At 38.2% G+C, this 18,499-nt stretch overlaps 1 protein-coding gene across 2 annotated transcripts; it reads left to right on the top strand.

Moving 5' to 3' along the window:
- The first annotated feature begins 529 nt into the window (after positions 1-529).
- On the top strand, positions 530-17,970 carry GOLGA5 (golgin A5). Of its 2 annotated transcripts, XM_064512157.1 has the most exons (14): positions 530-703; positions 1,195-1,296; positions 1,500-2,116; positions 4,924-5,145; positions 6,236-6,455; positions 7,012-7,135; positions 7,946-8,149; positions 9,356-9,526; positions 10,198-10,326; positions 12,235-12,333; positions 13,700-13,925; positions 15,154-15,259; positions 15,605-15,668; positions 17,326-17,970. In XM_064512157.1, exons 3-14 carry the CDS (start codon positions 1,552-1,554, stop codon positions 17,404-17,406), a joined length of 2,211 nt encoding a protein of 736 aa, XP_064368227.1. In that variant the 5' UTR covers positions 530-703; positions 1,195-1,296; positions 1,500-1,551; the 3' UTR covers positions 17,407-17,970. The 2 variants fall into 2 exon arrangements, with proteins under 2 accessions (XP_064368227.1, XP_025968232.1); XM_026112447.2 differs by lacking the exon at positions 1,195-1,296.
- The last annotated feature ends 529 nt before the right edge of the window (positions 17,971-18,499 follow it).

The following is an 18,499-nucleotide window of genomic DNA, read 5'->3' as shown; positions in this document are numbered from 1 at the left end:
CACCCGCCTCGTGTAGACCGTCATCCCTAAAACGGGCCGGGACAGCCAAGGTAACGCTGCAGCCGGTTCGACACAGGTGAGGCCCTTTCCGGAAGGCTGCAGCGCCTCCTGCCCGCGGCAGGCAGGAGCACAGGGCAGCGCCCCGCCCGCCCTCAGGGACGGCGCTCGCGCGGCGCCCGCCCCCCCACCCCCCGCAACGGCAGCGGCGGGCAGGGGGCGGAGCCGGGGGCGGAGCCGGGGGCGGAGCAAGGCGCGCGAGGCTGTGGCCACTGCTCGGCCCGCCCCCACCCCCGCGGGCCCGCCTCAGGGCGGGGCTTCCAGGCGGGGGCGCGGCCGCGTCCTTCCCCTCCCCCTCCGGCGGGACGGGGCGTGGCCTCACCCCGCCTCGCCCGTACCCGGCGGGAGGGGGGGGCGCTGCGTCGCGTCGCGCAGCCTCGCGCAGCCTCGCGCAGCCTCGCGCAGCCTCGCGCAGCCTCGCGCAGCCTCGCGCAGCCTCGCGCAGCCTCGCGCAGCCTCGCGCTATCACCCGGGCGCCCCCTGCGCGCTTGCGCGCGCCGGCCCGGAAGGTGGCCACGTCTGCCGGAAGTGGGGGCGTCCCTGCGCCGCTGCGCCGGGCCTGCGGCTTCGCCGTGATCGCCGCCGCCGGCCCCCGCCTCCGTGTGAGCGGCCCCGTGGCTCCCCCAGCTCCCCGCGCGGGGAGGAGGTGAGGCTCCCGAGGCCTGCTGAGGCGGGGCGCCTGGCCGAGGGGAGGCCCGGGGGTGCGGGGAGCCGGGTTGGGCCGGCGGGGCGGGGTGGACAGGGAGCCGGACCGGACCGGGCCTGGGGGGAGCGGCCGCCTTGACCATCCCGGCCTTCCCCCCAACGACCCCTTGGGCGTCTTCGCCCAAGACCGGCCCCTTCATCAGGCTGCTGTGCCCCGGGGTGAAGGGGCCCCTCCTGGGAGCCGGGGTGTCGCCTGCGTGGCCCGGCAGGCGTCTGGTGCCGTGGAAGGTGTGTGCCTTTCCCCCGTGCCGGTGTCACAGCAGGGCCGCTGCTGCCAGCGAGACTGCAGGCTGCGGGAGTTTGTGGTGGGGAGGAGTCCCTCTGGCTGTCCCAGATTAGGAACCTGCAGGACAATCATCTTTCCTTTGTGATCTGTTCCCGTAATAAGCATCTGTCTACTTTTCCTCTTCCATTTGGGTTTGGTTTCATCAGGTGCCAGCACGCCTTATTTTTCATGGTCACTGCAGATTGGCTAGCAGGTTGGGCTCTCAGTTGCAGCTTCTGATGCCAGGAACAGATATGATGGCCTGATAGGTAAACGTCATTTTTGTATGTTTTCTTAAGAAACTGATTTGATTTAGTTTAATTCCATTCCTTATGCACAGAAGCATAAAGCAAGTAGGACAAAGGTATTAATGTAGTTATAGCACTAACAGATTAACACAACAGTTCCTCAGGCAGCAGGTGCATCTTAGCTTAACAGCAACTGATGTATAATTGTTCTGTGTCTTTTGCAGCACATGTTCCTGGAATTTTAGTTCTGTAGAACTTTGTCAGCAGACATCTACCATGTCTTGGCTTGCTGATCTCGCTGGAAAGGCAGAGGATCTCCTCAACAGAGTTGATCAAGGAGCTGCATCAGCCCTGAGCAAAAAGGACACAGCAAACACTGCAGTATATGATAATAAGAATTTAGACTCTGCCACTGAATATTCTGAATTGCACAAGCATACTGGAGAACTGAAATATCAGACATCATCCAGAGCATCCTACATCTCCTCAGCAGCTGATAATATTAAACATCAAAAGGCTACAATCCTAGCAGGAACAGCAAATGTTAAACCAGCACATAGGACATCTTTGGAGGCTGCTTCTCCAATTGAAAGTGTTTCCACACCCAGACCTTCCGCACAATTTGTGAGAAGAAAAAAGTCTGAACCTGATGATGAGTTGCTGTTTGATTTTCTCAACAGCTCTGAAAAAGAGCCTAGTGGAAAGACAGACTCTAAAAAAGAGAAGAGCAAGGCAGCTATTCTTCAAAATCACTCTCGGACTTCAAGCATTAGTTCTGTGTCTACTAGTACACAGAGTGCAAAAACTACTGATGATAATTCCGTCAGGAGCCAAGGCAATGGTAGATAAATAGTATTGAATCTAGAGATATTTAAAATCCAAGTGTGGATAGGGAGGGTAATGGTTTTACTGTAACTTAATGAAATATTTAATGGCTATAATATGTCAAATGTGTGGAGTGCAGCAGGATTGTTTAATATTTTTCATCAGTGGAACAATCTTAGGTATTATGCTAATCTTGCAAGCTGAATAGGCTTAATATCTAAATCCTTTGTACTCTTACTGTTTCACAGTACTACTGCTCACCTAGCCTTCCGTGAACTGTAACCTAAACTTATATCACCACCCATACATCCTTACTTAGAAGCATAGGTTCTGGCACTGCTGCATTTGTTCTGTCATTCAGGGGCTCTGCGCTGTTTCTGCGTAAGACAGTGAGTGACTTGCACTGACTGGTAGATGGTGCTGGCTCTTGCCCTGTGCACCAAGTGAGATAATGTGAGTTTTTCTTTATTCCATCATGAGGGAGGGGTGAACTGTCAAGCTTACTTGTCCTATAAAGTGGGAGCTTGGATGTGGATTTGCTGTTGTAGAGCTACAGGTACGGGAGAGCTGGATAAATGAGGCCCTCAGATTCACCCAAAGTAATTCACTGCTTCAGTCTAAATGCAGACTCCTGAAATAGCGTACAGGCCAGACAAGAACCACTGGTCAAAAGTTGAGGCTATTTTCAAGTTTATACCAAGGAGAATGTGGCTGAGAAGTCAGGAACTTGTGTATTCTGTATCTGGCTCTCCAGTCTATCCTCTATCCTTGGAGTTGCTCTACCACTTTGCTGTTGCTTCTATAAATTGGAAGCAATTGTTCATATTGTTTACTAATATTGTAGTTAGAAAACTTTAATACTCGTTCAGTACTTTGAACATGTAAAGCATTGTAAGTGCTAGTTTTTGATTTACTGTATTAAGTACAATGGAAAGTTTTAAAAGTAAAAAGGAATTATTTGTAAAGATGTGAATATTTTTGTATTGCTGGGCCTGTAACTTTTCAATAATGTTTAATAATAAGTCAAATATGTTAACCCTGGCTATATGCATACACTATCTTAATAATTGATGCTTAAGGAGCATAATTGTATTGTTCAGTGTGGTATACTGAATTTGCTTTTCAGGATTTTTGAGCAGAGTTTGCATTTTGGAGCTGATAAATAAGGAAGCACACAAATTTAACAAAGTTTGAGCAGACTAGTTTCAAAATTCTAACATACACCTGTGTCGTTTAAATGTCCTGTATAATGTTATTGAAATAGCTTATGATCTTTTAGCTGTCGACAAAAACACTTGGCTTAACTGTGTATGTTGCCATAGATATAATCTAATATGTGCTATAGATGGCTAATTTCTTGCTTCGTGAACTTTGTTAGTCTTGTGAGTTTTGAAGACAAATGAGGATAACTTGTCTGATTCGGAAATTTTGTAAATGAATTAAAAGGAAGGAAATGACACTTCTGAAAACCATTTTAATAGGATGGGGGATTGAAAAAAAAATTTGGAACAAATATTGATGCCACTGCTGCTATTTTGTTGAAATATTGTTGTTCCAAATTAATAGCCTGTCCAAGCTCCCTGGGCACTGAGTAAACTGTTGCAATGGTAACAAGGAAGGTGGAGCTTGTGGGTTAGTAATCACAAGGTAAAGTAAATAACATGATGACAGCCAAACTGCATTCTTGCTTTGAAATTGTTGCAGTCTGTTCCTGTGGATTTTCAACAGCTACCTATCTGAGATGTACTGAATTCGGAAGCAATACTTCTGGATCACTTGCTTGTTCACTCATTGCATGCTGTGTCATTTTATCTTAATGCTGGTGCAGATTTCCAGCTGTCTGCACATTGGAACCAAGACTGCTAGAGTGGACAGCAGTAATCCAGTGTGCTGTGTGTGTGTCTGTGTGTGTGTTGGGAAAGAGCAGGGTTTTTTCCCTGGCCTGCAAGGAACTGTTGTTCAAAGTACTGCCGGTAGTTCCCTTCCTGTTCTTTCTGAGGTTCTAAGGTAGAAAAGAGACTGTGTATTTTCCTTTCCATAATCTGGAGAACTACGGTTTCTCTTGGCAGACAACTTTGGATAGTTTAACAGAGTATCTGTACTTTTTTCTTTTTTCTTTTTTTTCCTTCATTTGAGAGAGGAAAAATCATGCTGTAGCCTCTTGCTTCAAATCACTGGATTTCTTAAAGTGTTTTTAAAATTTTTTCTAGAGAATCAGTTTGATGCAGAATTATCAGTAAGATGATGTTTTGATTGAGATGATTCTTTAAAAGGCTTTTTAACATAATTAAAACATGCAGCTGTGTAGCTGAGTTTACATGTTCAGGTTTGATATCAAAATGACAAGGTATAGTCGCCTGAACAGATTTTTCTTAATACAGTTTGTCCTTGAAATCCAAATCATAATGGAAAACCAGAATGAACTTGTACTGAAAACTGCATTAGTTGCTATCTATATTTAATGTTTTCTTTTACTCTCTCATCTTCCAAAGACATCTCCAAGCAGCATAGTGATGAAAAATATTAACATTTTAGAATCCTAAATTTAACATTAGTGTAATAAGAAATTTTATAACTTCCATGTTTGTCTTGCTGGATTAACAAAGATGCTGCATGATGTAGATGTACTGTGTGATGTTCTATTTTGTATAAGTCTTTGCTTTGGGAGAAGCAGCTCCATGTTCTGTTTCACTATAAGCTATTTTGACTTTTTTTATTAGAACGTTAAATGCATTTAACCACTGCTGCAGGACATGGATTTGCTGTTTATATTAAGCCTATTGATGAATAGATATTAGTTCTAACTTGCATCTTTCTGTACAGAAACTCCAGACAGTTCAGATTCTGGATTGGGCGCACAAGTAGATGGCTTGAAAGACTCATCACCAAGTGCAGTAACTAATCCTAGCCTTTCAGCCAACGATGCTTTCAAACCTCATGAGCTGTCCAATCTTCGCCTGGAGAATCAGCTGCTGCGGAATGAAGTTCAATCTTTAAATCAAGAAATGGCTTCATTAATTCAGAGATCCAAAGAAACACAAGAAGGTACTACAGTTCGGAAACTAAACTTTAATGTCTTACTAAAATGCTAGTAAAATAGAAAATAATGTTACTTTTGTGTTAGTGTTTTATATTTAGAATAAAATCTGTCTAGTTAAATTTACATATATGACTTGGCAAGTAAAATGATTCTTGATATTTAGAATAATGAGCTGGGAGAGATTGAAAGGCTTGTTCAAGGATGAAAATAGCACAACTATTGATTAAAATGATGCAGTCTAGTTTGTTCCAAATTTTAGATCTTAATAAAACAATGTAGCAGAGGTTAACGATGTTAAAATATTTTTCATGCTTTTTAAAGGATACTGCGAAATAGTTATTTTTAAATGAGTAAAATCCCTGAAATACTTGAAACTTGACTACTTTCCAAGCTGTAGGCTGTGATCTCTGACACCTGGAAGCTGACAGCAAAAATACTAGATTACTATGTTTGACTTCACTAGGTTTCTCAAAGCCAAATGAAATGACAAATGTAAAAAATGTGAATGTATGAAAACCTTTAAATGATAATTTAAATTTGGCAAACTGCTGCTGTTAGATCCCCAACTTAGTGACTGCTTTTTTTTTCCCAATGTATCTGTGTGGTTTTAGCCAGAGAATTTTAATTTTCATTGAAGGCTAATATATAATGTTTGATCAAAAACAAAAGCCTCAGGTATTATTCAGGTGTTATTTTAGCACTGATGTATTTTTCTACTGACTGTTTTTCAGGTGTAGCTTATTATCACATTGATTTGCACTAGATGCTTTATGCAGAGCTTCCCAAACGTTTGCTCACATGGGGCTATTCAACAGTAGGTCTTTAAGAGGGGTGGGGCAGGTAAAATTTGTCGTCTGTGTAACACAGAATGAAAATGTCTGTTTTGAGATCGCATGCAAAGGTTTATGGGCCATGCTCTGACAGCTGGAGTCTGGCATTTGTTACTCCTTGGTAGCTCGTAAAGCTTTAATATTATTTCAAGTTGATTGTATTTAATTTCTTTCATTATGGAATGAGGTATATACCGCCTGATCACTTATAACACCTTGTAATGTCTACTTTTAAAACCTTCTAAGAAACATTTTTACTTTGTAGAATTAAACAAATCCCGGGAGAGTGTTGAGAAGTGGACTGTTGACAATTCAAAGAGTGACAGGATGGTTAGAGAACTTCAAGCTCGAGTTGATGATCTCACAGAAGCTGTTGGTGCCAAGGATTCCCAGCTAGCTGTGCTAAAAGTGCGGTTGCAAGAAGCTGATCAACTTTTAAGTACTCGGACAGAAGCTTTGGAAGCATTGCAGAGTGAAAAATCACGGTATTTCATAACCTATTGCAAATAGAAATAGGCTTGAAATGTCAAGGTAGAAAGCATAGACTCTTGAAGAAGATAAATGAATAAACTTTTTTTTTGGTAAGAAGATTTCAAATATGAGCATTAAAGTTTGCTCTGAACCTATTACAGCATAGCTGGCAGTGGGAATAGGGCAATGTGTATAAATTAAGGGCAATTGTCGCCTGATTATTGAAATGCATTTTGTATAAAGTATTTATGTTTGTGAAATAGGCCTGAAACTGAAGGCTTCAGGATACGTGTTTGTCTTGAAAAATACATTCACTTATCCACAAATATAAAGACTATTTTGACTTAATCTCAGCATTGGAATATGTGTCTGCAATTGCATATGAGGATATAGGACAGGGAGGGACTTCATGAGTCGCTAACTCCAGGCATCCTGTCTGTAGCCAGCCACATCCAGTAATTAGCTGAGTAAGTTTTCAAAGCTAGTCTTAAAAGCAGGTAGTCATACTTCTACCTGAAAAGGCACGCTGGGTTTCTTCCTTTTCAATTAATGTCTGTATCACTCTTTCAGGATAATACAAGACCACAGTGAAGGGAGCAGTTTGCAAAATCAAGCCCTTCAAACCCTCCAAGAGAGGCTGCGTGATGCAGACTCCATGCTGAAGCGAGAGCAAGAAAGTTACAAACAAATGCAGGTTAGACATAAAGCCTAAGGAAGACTTTCATAATCTACTTTTGAGATGAGATCTATGAGGTTCTAACTGCTCTCTCCTTCCCTTGACTTCAATTTCTGCTCAGGTTACTAAGGGCTCGGTAGGATGTGTCTTCTGCCGCACTAAATATACTTGTGAAGCTACTTTACTTTTTATGTATTATTTTGAAAGCTTTGTGATTGAAAAATTACCTTTCTGAGAGGTAATGCTGACAATTTTTATTGTTTTTTTTTTAAACTGTTTTTAATGTTGAAATTATTAAAACTAGATCAGTAATCAGTTTAATTTTCCATGACATGTGGTTCACCCTCCTCCCCACCACTATTTTAATATGTAATCTTAATAATATTAAGCAGGGTGATCACTGTTATGGTAAATGTGGGAGTTCATGATACTGCTAGAGACTTTTTTGCATTCCACACTTGGCCTGGCCTTTATTATGTATAATTCTATCTTGGAAAATTGTTATTGGCATCTTTTTTTTAAACTGCATTTAAATATGGCAGTCTAAATTTCTGAGGGAAAGCTTGCGTTTTGTTTGCTAAATATATACATAAATAGTAGGAACACATCTTTTGTGAGGGAAAGAAATGCATATTTTTACTTATCTTATTTAGCACGTACTTAAACTACCAGGACTTCTTTCCACACAGAAAGCACTAATGTATCTTCAAGATGGAGGTGGCAGGCATGAAGTGTTATTTCTTGTATAGTTTCTTTTAATTTTTTTCCTTTCTAGGTTAAAGTTGTAATTATGTTTAAACACATGGTATTATTTTTTATTGCTAATAGAATGAGTTTGCAGCTCGTCTAAGTAAAATGGAAGCTGAACGCCAGAACTTGGCAGAAGGGATTACTGTGGCAGAAAGAAAATATTTAGATGAAAAGAGGCGAGCTGATGAGCTTCAGCAGCAAGTCAAAATAACTAAAAACCACCTAGAATCTGCAAAGCAAGAACTGACGGACTATAAACAGAAAGCTACCCGCATACTCCAAGTAAGTATTACTATAAAGAAATTCAGTTTAATTTGTACACATTTAGCTTTTGAAGATGTCATATTTCATATAATTTAATTTGTATAATTTTATTTTTTATGTGATCAGTAGTATATTTGGGGACATATCTTTAATGATATATACATGATATGAGCTGTATGGAACAGCTACCAATCTGCATGCTGTACCTCTAAAATATAAGTGTTCAGATTGAATTAAATAATTGAAATGCAAGTTCAGGTCTTGGACTTAAAGAAAGATCCAAGTGAATCATTGTGATTATTGTGCAATATTTGTTAGTGTGTTCTGTGTCCAACTGTCTGAACTTAGGCAGACATATAAACAGCTATGACCTGCAATTTGTTCTGCATCCAGTGTTCTTGTGACAAGAACACTGTTCTGCTTGAGACTGAAAAGCAGCGTGTAGTGGATACTTATGTGTAAACCAAAGAAAATATTTTTATATATTCTGAAAGGTAGTATGTGATCAGCATTGTGTAAACAGTGGCACAGATGGGTATTTTGTGCAGAGTCCTATGCTCCTTAAGTTGTCCAAGGTACCAAAGCCTAACTTGGCTGATTGGAGTTTTGTTTATAAAAATCAGCAGAATGTTAAAGATAAAGGCCTATGTTTAGGATAATTGATTTAGTCTGATATCCAAGGACAGTGTTGAAATCATGCTGGTAAATATGAGAAGTATGAGATCAGATATCAGTGTCAAGCTAACATTAGGTTGACTCTGGTGAGTGAAAAGGGACATTCACCTTCCCCAGAAGAGATATTGCTATATTTGGTTCTTTTTTGGCATTATGGGTAGGAGAAAGGGTGGGCTGAAAGGAGGTGAGCTTTATCATTCGTGTCTGATAGTATCTGTTTTCTGTCTTTCCATATCACACTAGAGAAATTTTATGCATGACATATTAAACATTCCAGGCACTTTTAAGGAGAAAGCTGTTCTTTTCCTCAGATAACGCAGGCTTTCAATAAATGTCAATAGTCACATGACATATACAAAGTTAGAAAAATGATCAGTAGGAAGCATTTTGATCTTAAACTCTGTGTGGTCCTTATTTGGCTAAAAAGAGGTAAAGCAGCAGTTTTGCTGTATGTCAGTATTTGGATTTTAGATCAAAATTATTCTGACAGATTCAAGTTGAGCACTTATTAAATACTGCCATAAGTAATATATTGATTTATTATTTTAGTCTAAAGAAAAGTTGATAAACAGCCTAAAAGAAGGCTCGGGTATTGAAGGTCTGGATAACCATACTGCAAGCACAATGGAACTAGAAGAACTGAAACATGAGCGAGACACTCAGAAAGAAGAAATACAAAAACTAATGGGGCAAATACAGCAGCTCAGAACAGAGCTGCAGGTAGGTATGATTATGCATAGATATGGTGTATTTAACAATGCACAAATACTTTCTTGTATTTTAGGGCTATTGCCTCTAATGTTTATTTGGCCTACTGTTAAAACAAGCCAACTTCTGCTCAGGGTGGGACAAATGCTTCTAGATACCCAGTTTCTTCATTGTCCCTCACTACATCAGCTGGACCTAAGATGGTGGGAGGGATGTATGTACCACGTCTCTTTTCCCTTATTACTATGTGCTCCTTTTGAAGGAAGCTTTTCTTTCCAAACAAGCCTGGTGATTTCTATATAGATCATGTTTATCCTTTTCTGCAAAGGCTACTAATCCTTGAAGCAGCTGCAGTCTCTAAGTCATCTGCTCCCATAATTGGGTCAGCCTAGCAGTCACATGCAAGCTTACTTTCTACAGTTCTAGCCTGTGTACAGTAGGAGGGAAAAGGTGGTCAGTTGGAGGCTTCTCTGTGTTTACAAAATGCAGTTTTAAAATTTATATTACTATATATTAATAACATTATTATATATATAAAATGACCAAATGTCATGTATTTAATTTATCTTGACCTTCCTTTCCCTTGGAAGCAGTACTACAGATGTAACTTTTTGCTATTATCTATAACAGATTGCCGTATTGTTTGATTGTTAATGAAATGGTAACATTTCTGTCCATTTCAGGATATGGAGACTCAGCAGGTCAGTGAAGCTGAGTCGACAAGAGAACAACTTCAAGATCTACAAGAGCAAATAGCAGCACATAAAATGGCCAAGCAGGAGGCAGAGGCTGAACTAGAACGGCAAAAACAGGTAAGGAATTCTTGAGAGCTGATTGGTCTTTTTTAGACCCCATGTGGTGTTATCAGTAAAGTATTTGGCTTAATAAGAGTATTTTATAGAGTATTAGACTTATTTTTCTTGTAGGATTCAAAATAATTCACTGAAAGGTTAACGCATATCATTAGGCCAAACAAAGGTCAACCACTAGTAAGCAATGGAAAAGGCGTACTGGATATTCCTGCTGAAGGGAGTTCTCATTGACTTATTAAAAAGATAAACGTGACCCTAGGACATATGCAGGATTCAGCATGATCTTAAACCTTATAGTCTAACAATATGTCTACAGTAATATTTGTAACAGTTATTTATATCCAGAAAGTGAAATACCAAAAACGGTTACTATGGGACTTCCTCTGCCCAATTAATACATAGGATTTAGCTCTAAAATATTGTTATATTGTAGTACCATATAAATAGAAATATTTTTGAATTCCCTCATTAATCCCCCTCCCAAACTGCTCTGTAAGACAAATTGCTAATAAAATGATATTACCAAATGTCATCATATTATGTTATCAAAACTCCCTTTTGATTTCAGCAGTTTTGTGCTAAAAAGAACGAAAAGGCAAACTCTCATATTTAATATAAACAAACTAATTCTTCAATAGAAATCAGACCAGTGCTTTGCACCTTACTAAGAATTTCCTCTGTAAGAAAGAAGCTCATGTAAAAGAGAATAATGAGGAAAGCAGAAGAGTACACTGTACCTGCTGGGAACAACTTATCTTATAGGATTATCTGTCCTTTCAGAAATTACATTTTAATGAGATGCTAGCAGCTTGAACTAATTAAAAGGCAGAAGTTGAAGTCTGCTCTTGATGGAGAACTAATGTTTATTATGTCAAAGCAGATGGTACATTGTATTTTGTTACCTCTGTCCTTTTGAGGAGTATATTTTAAGTCAATGCTACATGCAGAAAAAGTGAGGTGAGGTTAAAAAAAAAAAAGTGGGGGGGAGGTAGGTATTATCAGTTATTACAGAAAATGAAATTTTCCTTTTAATTACGTACACGTACATGTGCTTTTAAAGTGCGTGCATTGATGCTTAATAAAACTGTGGCTTGTTCTTTCTGGGGCCTGTTCTTATAGCTATTGCTATAAGGTTTCTGAGATTGAAAATAAGTAGAGGTATTATTTCTTGTATATCTGGTGGTTTAAAGGGGGAATATGACTTGTCTGGTTGCTGTGGCAGCTGATAGCTGAAATGGTACAATGATTTGAAAATAAGCATGGTAGATCTTTAAATAGGAGCTAGAACAGCTACTAAGTCATGAGAGTAACAAGATTTATGGTTAGACTTGCTGTTCAGTCAGTGGGCCACTGCTAATATTCCTTCCCCTTTCACCCCCTATCATGTTAATCCTAAACTGTAAAGGAAGACCTCTGCAATACAAAGAATTAAAGATAGATACACCAAGTTTTTCAAGAACTTAAAAATAAAAAGCATCTTGGATTGATGGGTTTATTTTAGGGATACAGATTCCCCAAAAGTATTGCCTAATTGTTTAAATTCTGTAACTGACATCCTTTTAAGATAGCAATATAATAAAGGGTGAGAGTATAAAGATGATGAATCGTGGTTCAAATGCAATTGTTTGGCTATCAGCAAACTATTTGGGGTTAATATTTGCATTGGGTGAATCTTCATAAAAGAATCTGGTAGTTTTGGAGGTTCTGCTTTCATACTCAGTTCTCTTATTTCCCCCTCCTCCTAGCATCTAAAAATTAGACACTTTTAACTGAGATTAAATTTCAGTTTATAATTGATTGTGATGTATTGTCTACTTCTGTTCTAGCATGAAACCCTAGATAACGGAATGTCTCTCAAAATACATACATATTTAAAATTTTTATTTGTGACTGTGGTCAATTTCACAGGAACTCCATTATACTGAGGAAGAATTGTATCGAACAAAAAATACTTTGCAAAGCAGAATAAAAGACAGAGAGGAAGAAATTCAGAAGCTTAGAAATCAGGTACTATGTATAGGAAATTAACTTTATTATATTGAATCATGAGAGTGTTCACGATTAGAATTATTAATTTGGTTTAAAAGAAAGAAAAAAACATCAAGGCTCTACTAATGGGCTACAGTGTACTTACTTTTGACACAGTACAGTTTTGAGCTGGGAAGAATGCAAGAAGGCAACAATGAAGAGGTAAATAGAGACTTCTTTTTATAATTGCATCTGCTTTTATCTTTGAACGTGAGGCAAAAAAAACAACCTGTGTCCAAACTAGACCCAGCAGGCAGATGTTCTGTCACCACTTTTCTTTTTGAAAATGAAAAGTCATTGGTGTTTTATTGGGTCATAGCTATTTCTGCAAAGATGCTTTTAATTAGGTATAAGAACATAAGATGTCTTACTAACTCAGACTAGTGATCCATCTAGTCCAGTGTGCCATTGCAGACAGTGGCAACTGAGACAGCCTGGGAGCCTGGCCACTTTCTTCACTCCCTTCCCCTGGTACTCCCTCAGCATCCACAGTTGTATATAGGAATGTTAAAGAGTATATCCCTGCCTAATCCCCTCAGTACGTCTATGGACCTATTATCCTTGTCAAATCTGTTTTGGAACCCTGTGATCCTGGCAGCCCCCATAGCCTCCTTTGGCAGCAAGGAGGCATCAGTTTCATTTTATGTAAATTATCTAAGCATGATAAAAAATAGGCTATGTTTAAAGAAATTGATAGTCCAGAGTCAACCATGATCAGCTGTGCAGATATGGTGTTAGAGAATTTGAAAACTGTTTGTGTTGTGATACAGATTTCCCAACGTATTGGCAAGTGATTTTCCTGGTAATGCTGGCTTCAGGACTACTTCCTACCTGCCCTGGTCTGTTGCATCCAAATATTTGTAGTGTCTCACTGCCACTGGTTTCTGCTGATTCTATTGTCCCATTTTTAAAGCTGCATTATTGTGGTGTATGATGCTGCAGGTGGCTCAGGTCCAGCATTGTAGCAGATAGGTGTGTTACTGCACGTATGGCTGACCTGGAGATTCCTATTTGCTTTAAATATTTTCTGCAAATTGGATGACATGATCCATGCTCCCTTCATTTCCTCACCTTCCTGCAGTTTTTATTTGTTATCCAAGTTGTGTTTTCTGTCTTAGTACTTAATTTCTTGTTTAATATAACATCTTGTTTTAGCAACTGTTGAAATGGAGTTTCTTCTTTATTGTGCTCTTTGGTAATGGTTTTAGTCGTGTGAAAGTTCTCCCATGAAAGTTCTGAAATGTGCTAATTTAGTTCTTGAAGGAGATAGATTTTCTTTGAACATACCAGTTTGGTAATACGTCATGTTGGTGAGATTTTGAAAATGTTTTTTTTTTTTTTTAAGCTCACAAACAAGGCTCTGAGTAGTAGCAGTCAGACAGAATTAGAAAATCGGCTTCATCAGCTGACAGAAACACTTATTCAGAAGCAGACCATGTTAGAGAGCCTGAGCACGGAGAAAAACTCACTTGTCTATCAACTGGAACGACTTGAACAACAGCTTAAGGCTATCCAAGGCACTAGTACTAATGGACCTTCCATTAATATGGCAGGAATTGATAGTCCTGAAGGTAAATATGGAAATACAGCATTTAAAACTGTCCTTTATGCAGTTCAGGCTTCTATATTTCCTAATGCCTTGAGTTTATAAGGAGAAAAGAAACCATGAAAATATGTAGTTCATGGCAGTGGTCTTTTTAACAGCAGACAGTATCATGAAAAATAGTCAAACTCCTTTTTGTGTGTAGGTAACTTTAAATTTAGTATAGCCAGTTTCATCTTGAATTCCCAGTACTGTGTCAGTATTAGAACAGTCATATTTACAAAACTTGTCACAGCTGCAGATACATTTCTTTGTGGGTTTAAGCTGAATGTCACAAATAAGTTTAAGTGCAGCTTTCTTGTAGACAGGATTTGGGAGGTGAGCAAGAATATGAAACTGCCTTTTGAGAGTCGATCAGAATTCTGGTTGAGATTAATTTTGTCCTTTGCTTTTCTTGAAGACAGCTTAATATGGTGGTTCTGCAGAGGCTGATTCATCTATACTGTGCAGAGTTCATCCTATGTTACTGGGAGAACCTCTGCAGTTGATACATGCCTTTTAAGATGTTACTTTTCACAGTCAAATTTTGTAATTGGGTGTATGTGGTAACTACCTTTTAAAACAAAGCAGAATTACTAAGACACATGAAGTAGCAGTCCAGACTTCTGTTTTTTTTTGCTTATGAATGAGAGACTTTTAAAGGATTAAGACAGGAGAACTAGCAAATTTGAAATGTGCTTGCTTTTGAGTCTTATTTTTTAGCTACGTTCAGTAAATTTAAGTTTAGTTGCACAAGGATAACATCTGAGAATAAATTTTTAATACATATCAACTTATTTTAAAAAACAAAGTCAAAAGACTTAGAAGTACAGATTTGTTAAGCAAATGGAAAAAATGTAACAGTATCAAAATCACTAGTTTATACACTTAACTGACAAAAAAGCTAAAACTGCCAAGTTTTCCACTTAATGGAATTGAATATCAAGATGTCCATCTAGCAAATTAAAATAAACTTTAAAAATTTAGTAAGTTCAGGATACATTTACCTCAGTTTTATTTTTATCAATAATCCTATCCTCACATTGTATTCCCTTATCCTTAGCAAAATTTACAAATCTGATGAATTGCTATTTTTATATTATTTTTATATATCCTTAGGTTATACACTATCAATTTGTTTTACTTGGATAACAACTTAAGTGATTTTAGACTAAAGAGATTTTTTTTTGCCTTTTTTGTTTTTTTTCTTCAAATAGGTGCTCGTATGCGGAACGTTCCTGTCCTTTTTAGTGACATGGATACTAACATGGCAGGAATGTATGGCAGAGTTCGCAAAGCTGCCAGTAGTATAGATCAGTTTAGGTAAGAGTATCCTAATCAAATACACTTCTTATATGTGTGTGTGTGTGGGGGGGGTGTTTAAAATGCCTGCACAGTTTTTTGAGAGTTTTAGCTCTTTCTCACAAAGTCTGACGCTAGCATATTAGCAGAAAAAATATTAGGAGAGTATGTTTAATGGTCTGAATTCTGAATTTTCTTACTCTATGGAATGCCTCGAATACAAGAAGTAAAATTAAATTCAGAAATATAGAAAACCATGTCTATAACATTAGCTGGCATTTATAAGTTTGTGATGATTAGAATGAAAGGAACAAGCATTACTGCCCTTTGTTAACTTCTGCATTTTGTTTTTTTATACTTATGTAGCATTCGTCTGGGAATCTTTCTAAGGCGGTATCCCATAGCAAGAGTCTTTGTAATCATTTATATGGTGAGTAAGCTTCCTTTATAGTAAGAAGATAATGTGAGATTTCTACAGCAGTTTTATGACATGATAAACTGAAAGGCATTTGATATTTAAAAGTAAAAGGCTATGTAATCAACAGCTCGGTGTATTTTCAAAGTAGACTAAGTAATGCTTATACAACAGCGTTTTGGAGTCAGGTTGCTTGGCAAATTTGTGCAGTTTTAACCCTGAATTCTTAGTATAGAAGTCTTAAATGCATTTATGCAACTACCTTTTAAAAGACCGCAGAAGTAGAGTGAGAATTAAAATAAAAAAATAACACTGTGCCTGGTCTATCTCCACTGAATTTAGGAAATTGCCTTTTGTAATACCTTTTTTTAATATTTGACCCTTTACATTTGTTCAGTGATTAATAGTCGCTCTTTTCTAGTGGTTGAGAAAGTACCAAGCAAATCTTTTCTTGCTAGATGCTACCAAATAGTAGAAAGTTGCTCACCCATATTAGGTGAGATTGTCATAGTTTTTGAAATTCCTCCCTTTTCCACTGGAGGGCAGATGTCTGTCAGCTGAAGTGACCTGCAGCAAAGTGCTGTCTACCCTGCTTGAGAAATACTTGATTAGCTGAGTCTTTGAAATGAAAGAAAACATGTGGCTTGAGAAGGCATAATATTTCTTCTAAAGAGAATCTCTGAGGACGGCTGCCACTATTTCTGGATATAAAGCTGGCAGGCACATATAAATAAAGGAAACTACAATTTTCCCTTCAATTGCTTTTTCCATCTTGTTAAGTACTGGAAGGAACAGGGCTGTTTATATTCCTATCTTCTGTTTCTTCCTATTCGTGGCTTAGATTTCACAATATGTGAATAAAATGCTTTGTACCAACACTCTAAAGATTTTTACTGCCTGAGCTACTATTCAAACTGAAAATCAACGGTTGTTGCGTAGGAGGCCTATACTGGGTGGTCAATGGCAGATTGTATTATTCAGTAAATTCAGTCATGGATAGCTGGAAACTTGGCTATGACTATTGCTAATCTGTTCTTCTAAGGAAATGTGGCTTATGTATTCTATCAGTTATCTCCCTTGTTATATCCCCAGCAACTTCTATTTTGATTAGATCATTTCAGCCAAATTTGAATGGGAATTAACATTCCTACAAAGTTGATGAAAATGCCTCAGTAGAGAATAGAGACTTGGACTGGTACCCCTGTGAAGGAGAAGGCAAGCAGAACTTGGCTGTTTTACACTGTGTGGTATCAGCCAGTCAGCACAGGAGCACTGGCTTACCAGTCACTCTAGACAGATCACCTAATCTGTTCTCTGTGGGCTAGACTGGATATCAGAGAGAGCACCTGGAATTACCAGGGGATGGAAGGAAAGAGAGGGCAGCAAACATAAATCTGTAGGAAACCAGCTCCATTATTTCTCCTGTTTATATAAAATCTTTAGTTTTGTAAATGGCTCTTTCAGAATGTGGCTCAGCACTTCATTTTTTAAATCAGAATTATTTCTTTTAGGAGTAACTGAATAAAATAAAATACTTAATGAAATATTTCTACAAGACTAGCTTTCTTTTTTTTTTTTTTTTTTTTTTTTAAGATCACACTGACACATTTACTGCTGCTTTAATTGATGATGATCAGTGCTAATAAAGTAATTCTTTCTTTTCTTTTCCCAGGCATTGCTTCATCTCTGGGTCATGATTGTTTTACTTACCTACTCACCAGAAATGCATCATGATGGTCCCAGTGGTAGATAGACTGAGACAGGACCATATGCTGTGCTAATGAAAGTGCACTAGCTGGCAGAGTACTTAAAATGATCAGTCCTGAAATATCAGCAAACCTTTCCTCATCTTGTTTAGTAAGAATGAAAACCATCATGCCTGATTTATCACTACTTTTTAATACAAGCATAATACTATGTAGCTTTTTTGATTTACCTAAAACCCTATCACTTTCCTGGAGAAATACGGTTGTTAAGTTAAGCTAAATTTAGCCTTTACATTTTACATAAACCTTCTGATGGTTAGTGTAAAAAAAGCACCTACAGAGAAATGCAGCGATTTCTGAAGTTACAGATATATATGGTACAAACTATTTTAGATCATACTGAATGTGGGCTATAGTCAGGTAACAAACTGTACTTAGGAATTTAAATAAACTTTATTTCTGGTTTCTTTCAGTCTGCTTTTGCACTTCTGTTTTTAAGTTTGTAAATAGTAGGCTTTTCCGTAACATGTTAAACTGAAAAAATGACAATGGATTGGTGCAATATCTTTTTGTAAATAAGTTTAAAAATAAAATATTTTGCATTCTTCTTAGCTTTGTACTTTTAGTGCAACAGATAAATCTTCCCTGTCAGCTGAATAGTGGGATTGCCTATTTAATGATTGATATTTTAGCTTTATCAGAGAGTGAGAGAAGGCTTCAAGAAAGAAGGTTCAGATTCTTTAGAAATAATGGTATTTTTCTTTGCACTTGAAATATATGTATTTTAACTGTATTTTGTTATATACCTCTCTCATTACTAGGTGTCTTAACCAGATCTTATATTTGTTGAAATATTTATTTTCTAAAACTTTAGGTACTTAATACTGTTTCTATACAAAATCTGTAACAACTCCAAAAATCTCTCATGTCTAAATACTTAACCAAATATACTAATAAACAAACCTCATCAAATATTTATCATAAAACCCATGAGGCCAAATCAAACCTACTGTAATAGTTCTGTCATTACAGTGGCATTCTGTAATTATGAATTCTTGATACGTTAGCGCAGTAATAAAAGGTCACTTATTCTTTCCTCAAGAAATGTGTTTCCTTGTGGGGTGCTCAAAGCTGAGTAAT

This window comes from Dromaius novaehollandiae, chromosome 5 (assembly GCF_036370855.1).
Source record: "Dromaius novaehollandiae isolate bDroNov1 chromosome 5, bDroNov1.hap1, whole genome shotgun sequence".
NCBI lineage: Eukaryota > Metazoa > Chordata > Aves > Casuariiformes > Dromaiidae > Dromaius > Dromaius novaehollandiae.
This window is presented reverse-complemented; position numbering and strand designations above follow the sequence as displayed.

Excerpts from the sequence above, each read along its gene's own strand:
- GOLGA5 (XM_026112447.2), top strand. The coding sequence starts at position 1,552 with ATGTCTTGGCTTGCTGATCTCGCTGGAAAGGCAGAGGATCTCCTCAAC. Across the intron at positions 13,926-15,153 it reads AGGAATTGATAGTCCTGAAG|GTGCTCGTATGCGGAACGTT; the intron begins GTAAATATGGAA and ends TTCTTCAAATAG. Across the intron at positions 15,260-15,604 it reads AGTAGTATAGATCAGTTTAG|CATTCGTCTGGGAATCTTTC; the intron begins GTAAGAGTATCC and ends ATACTTATGTAG.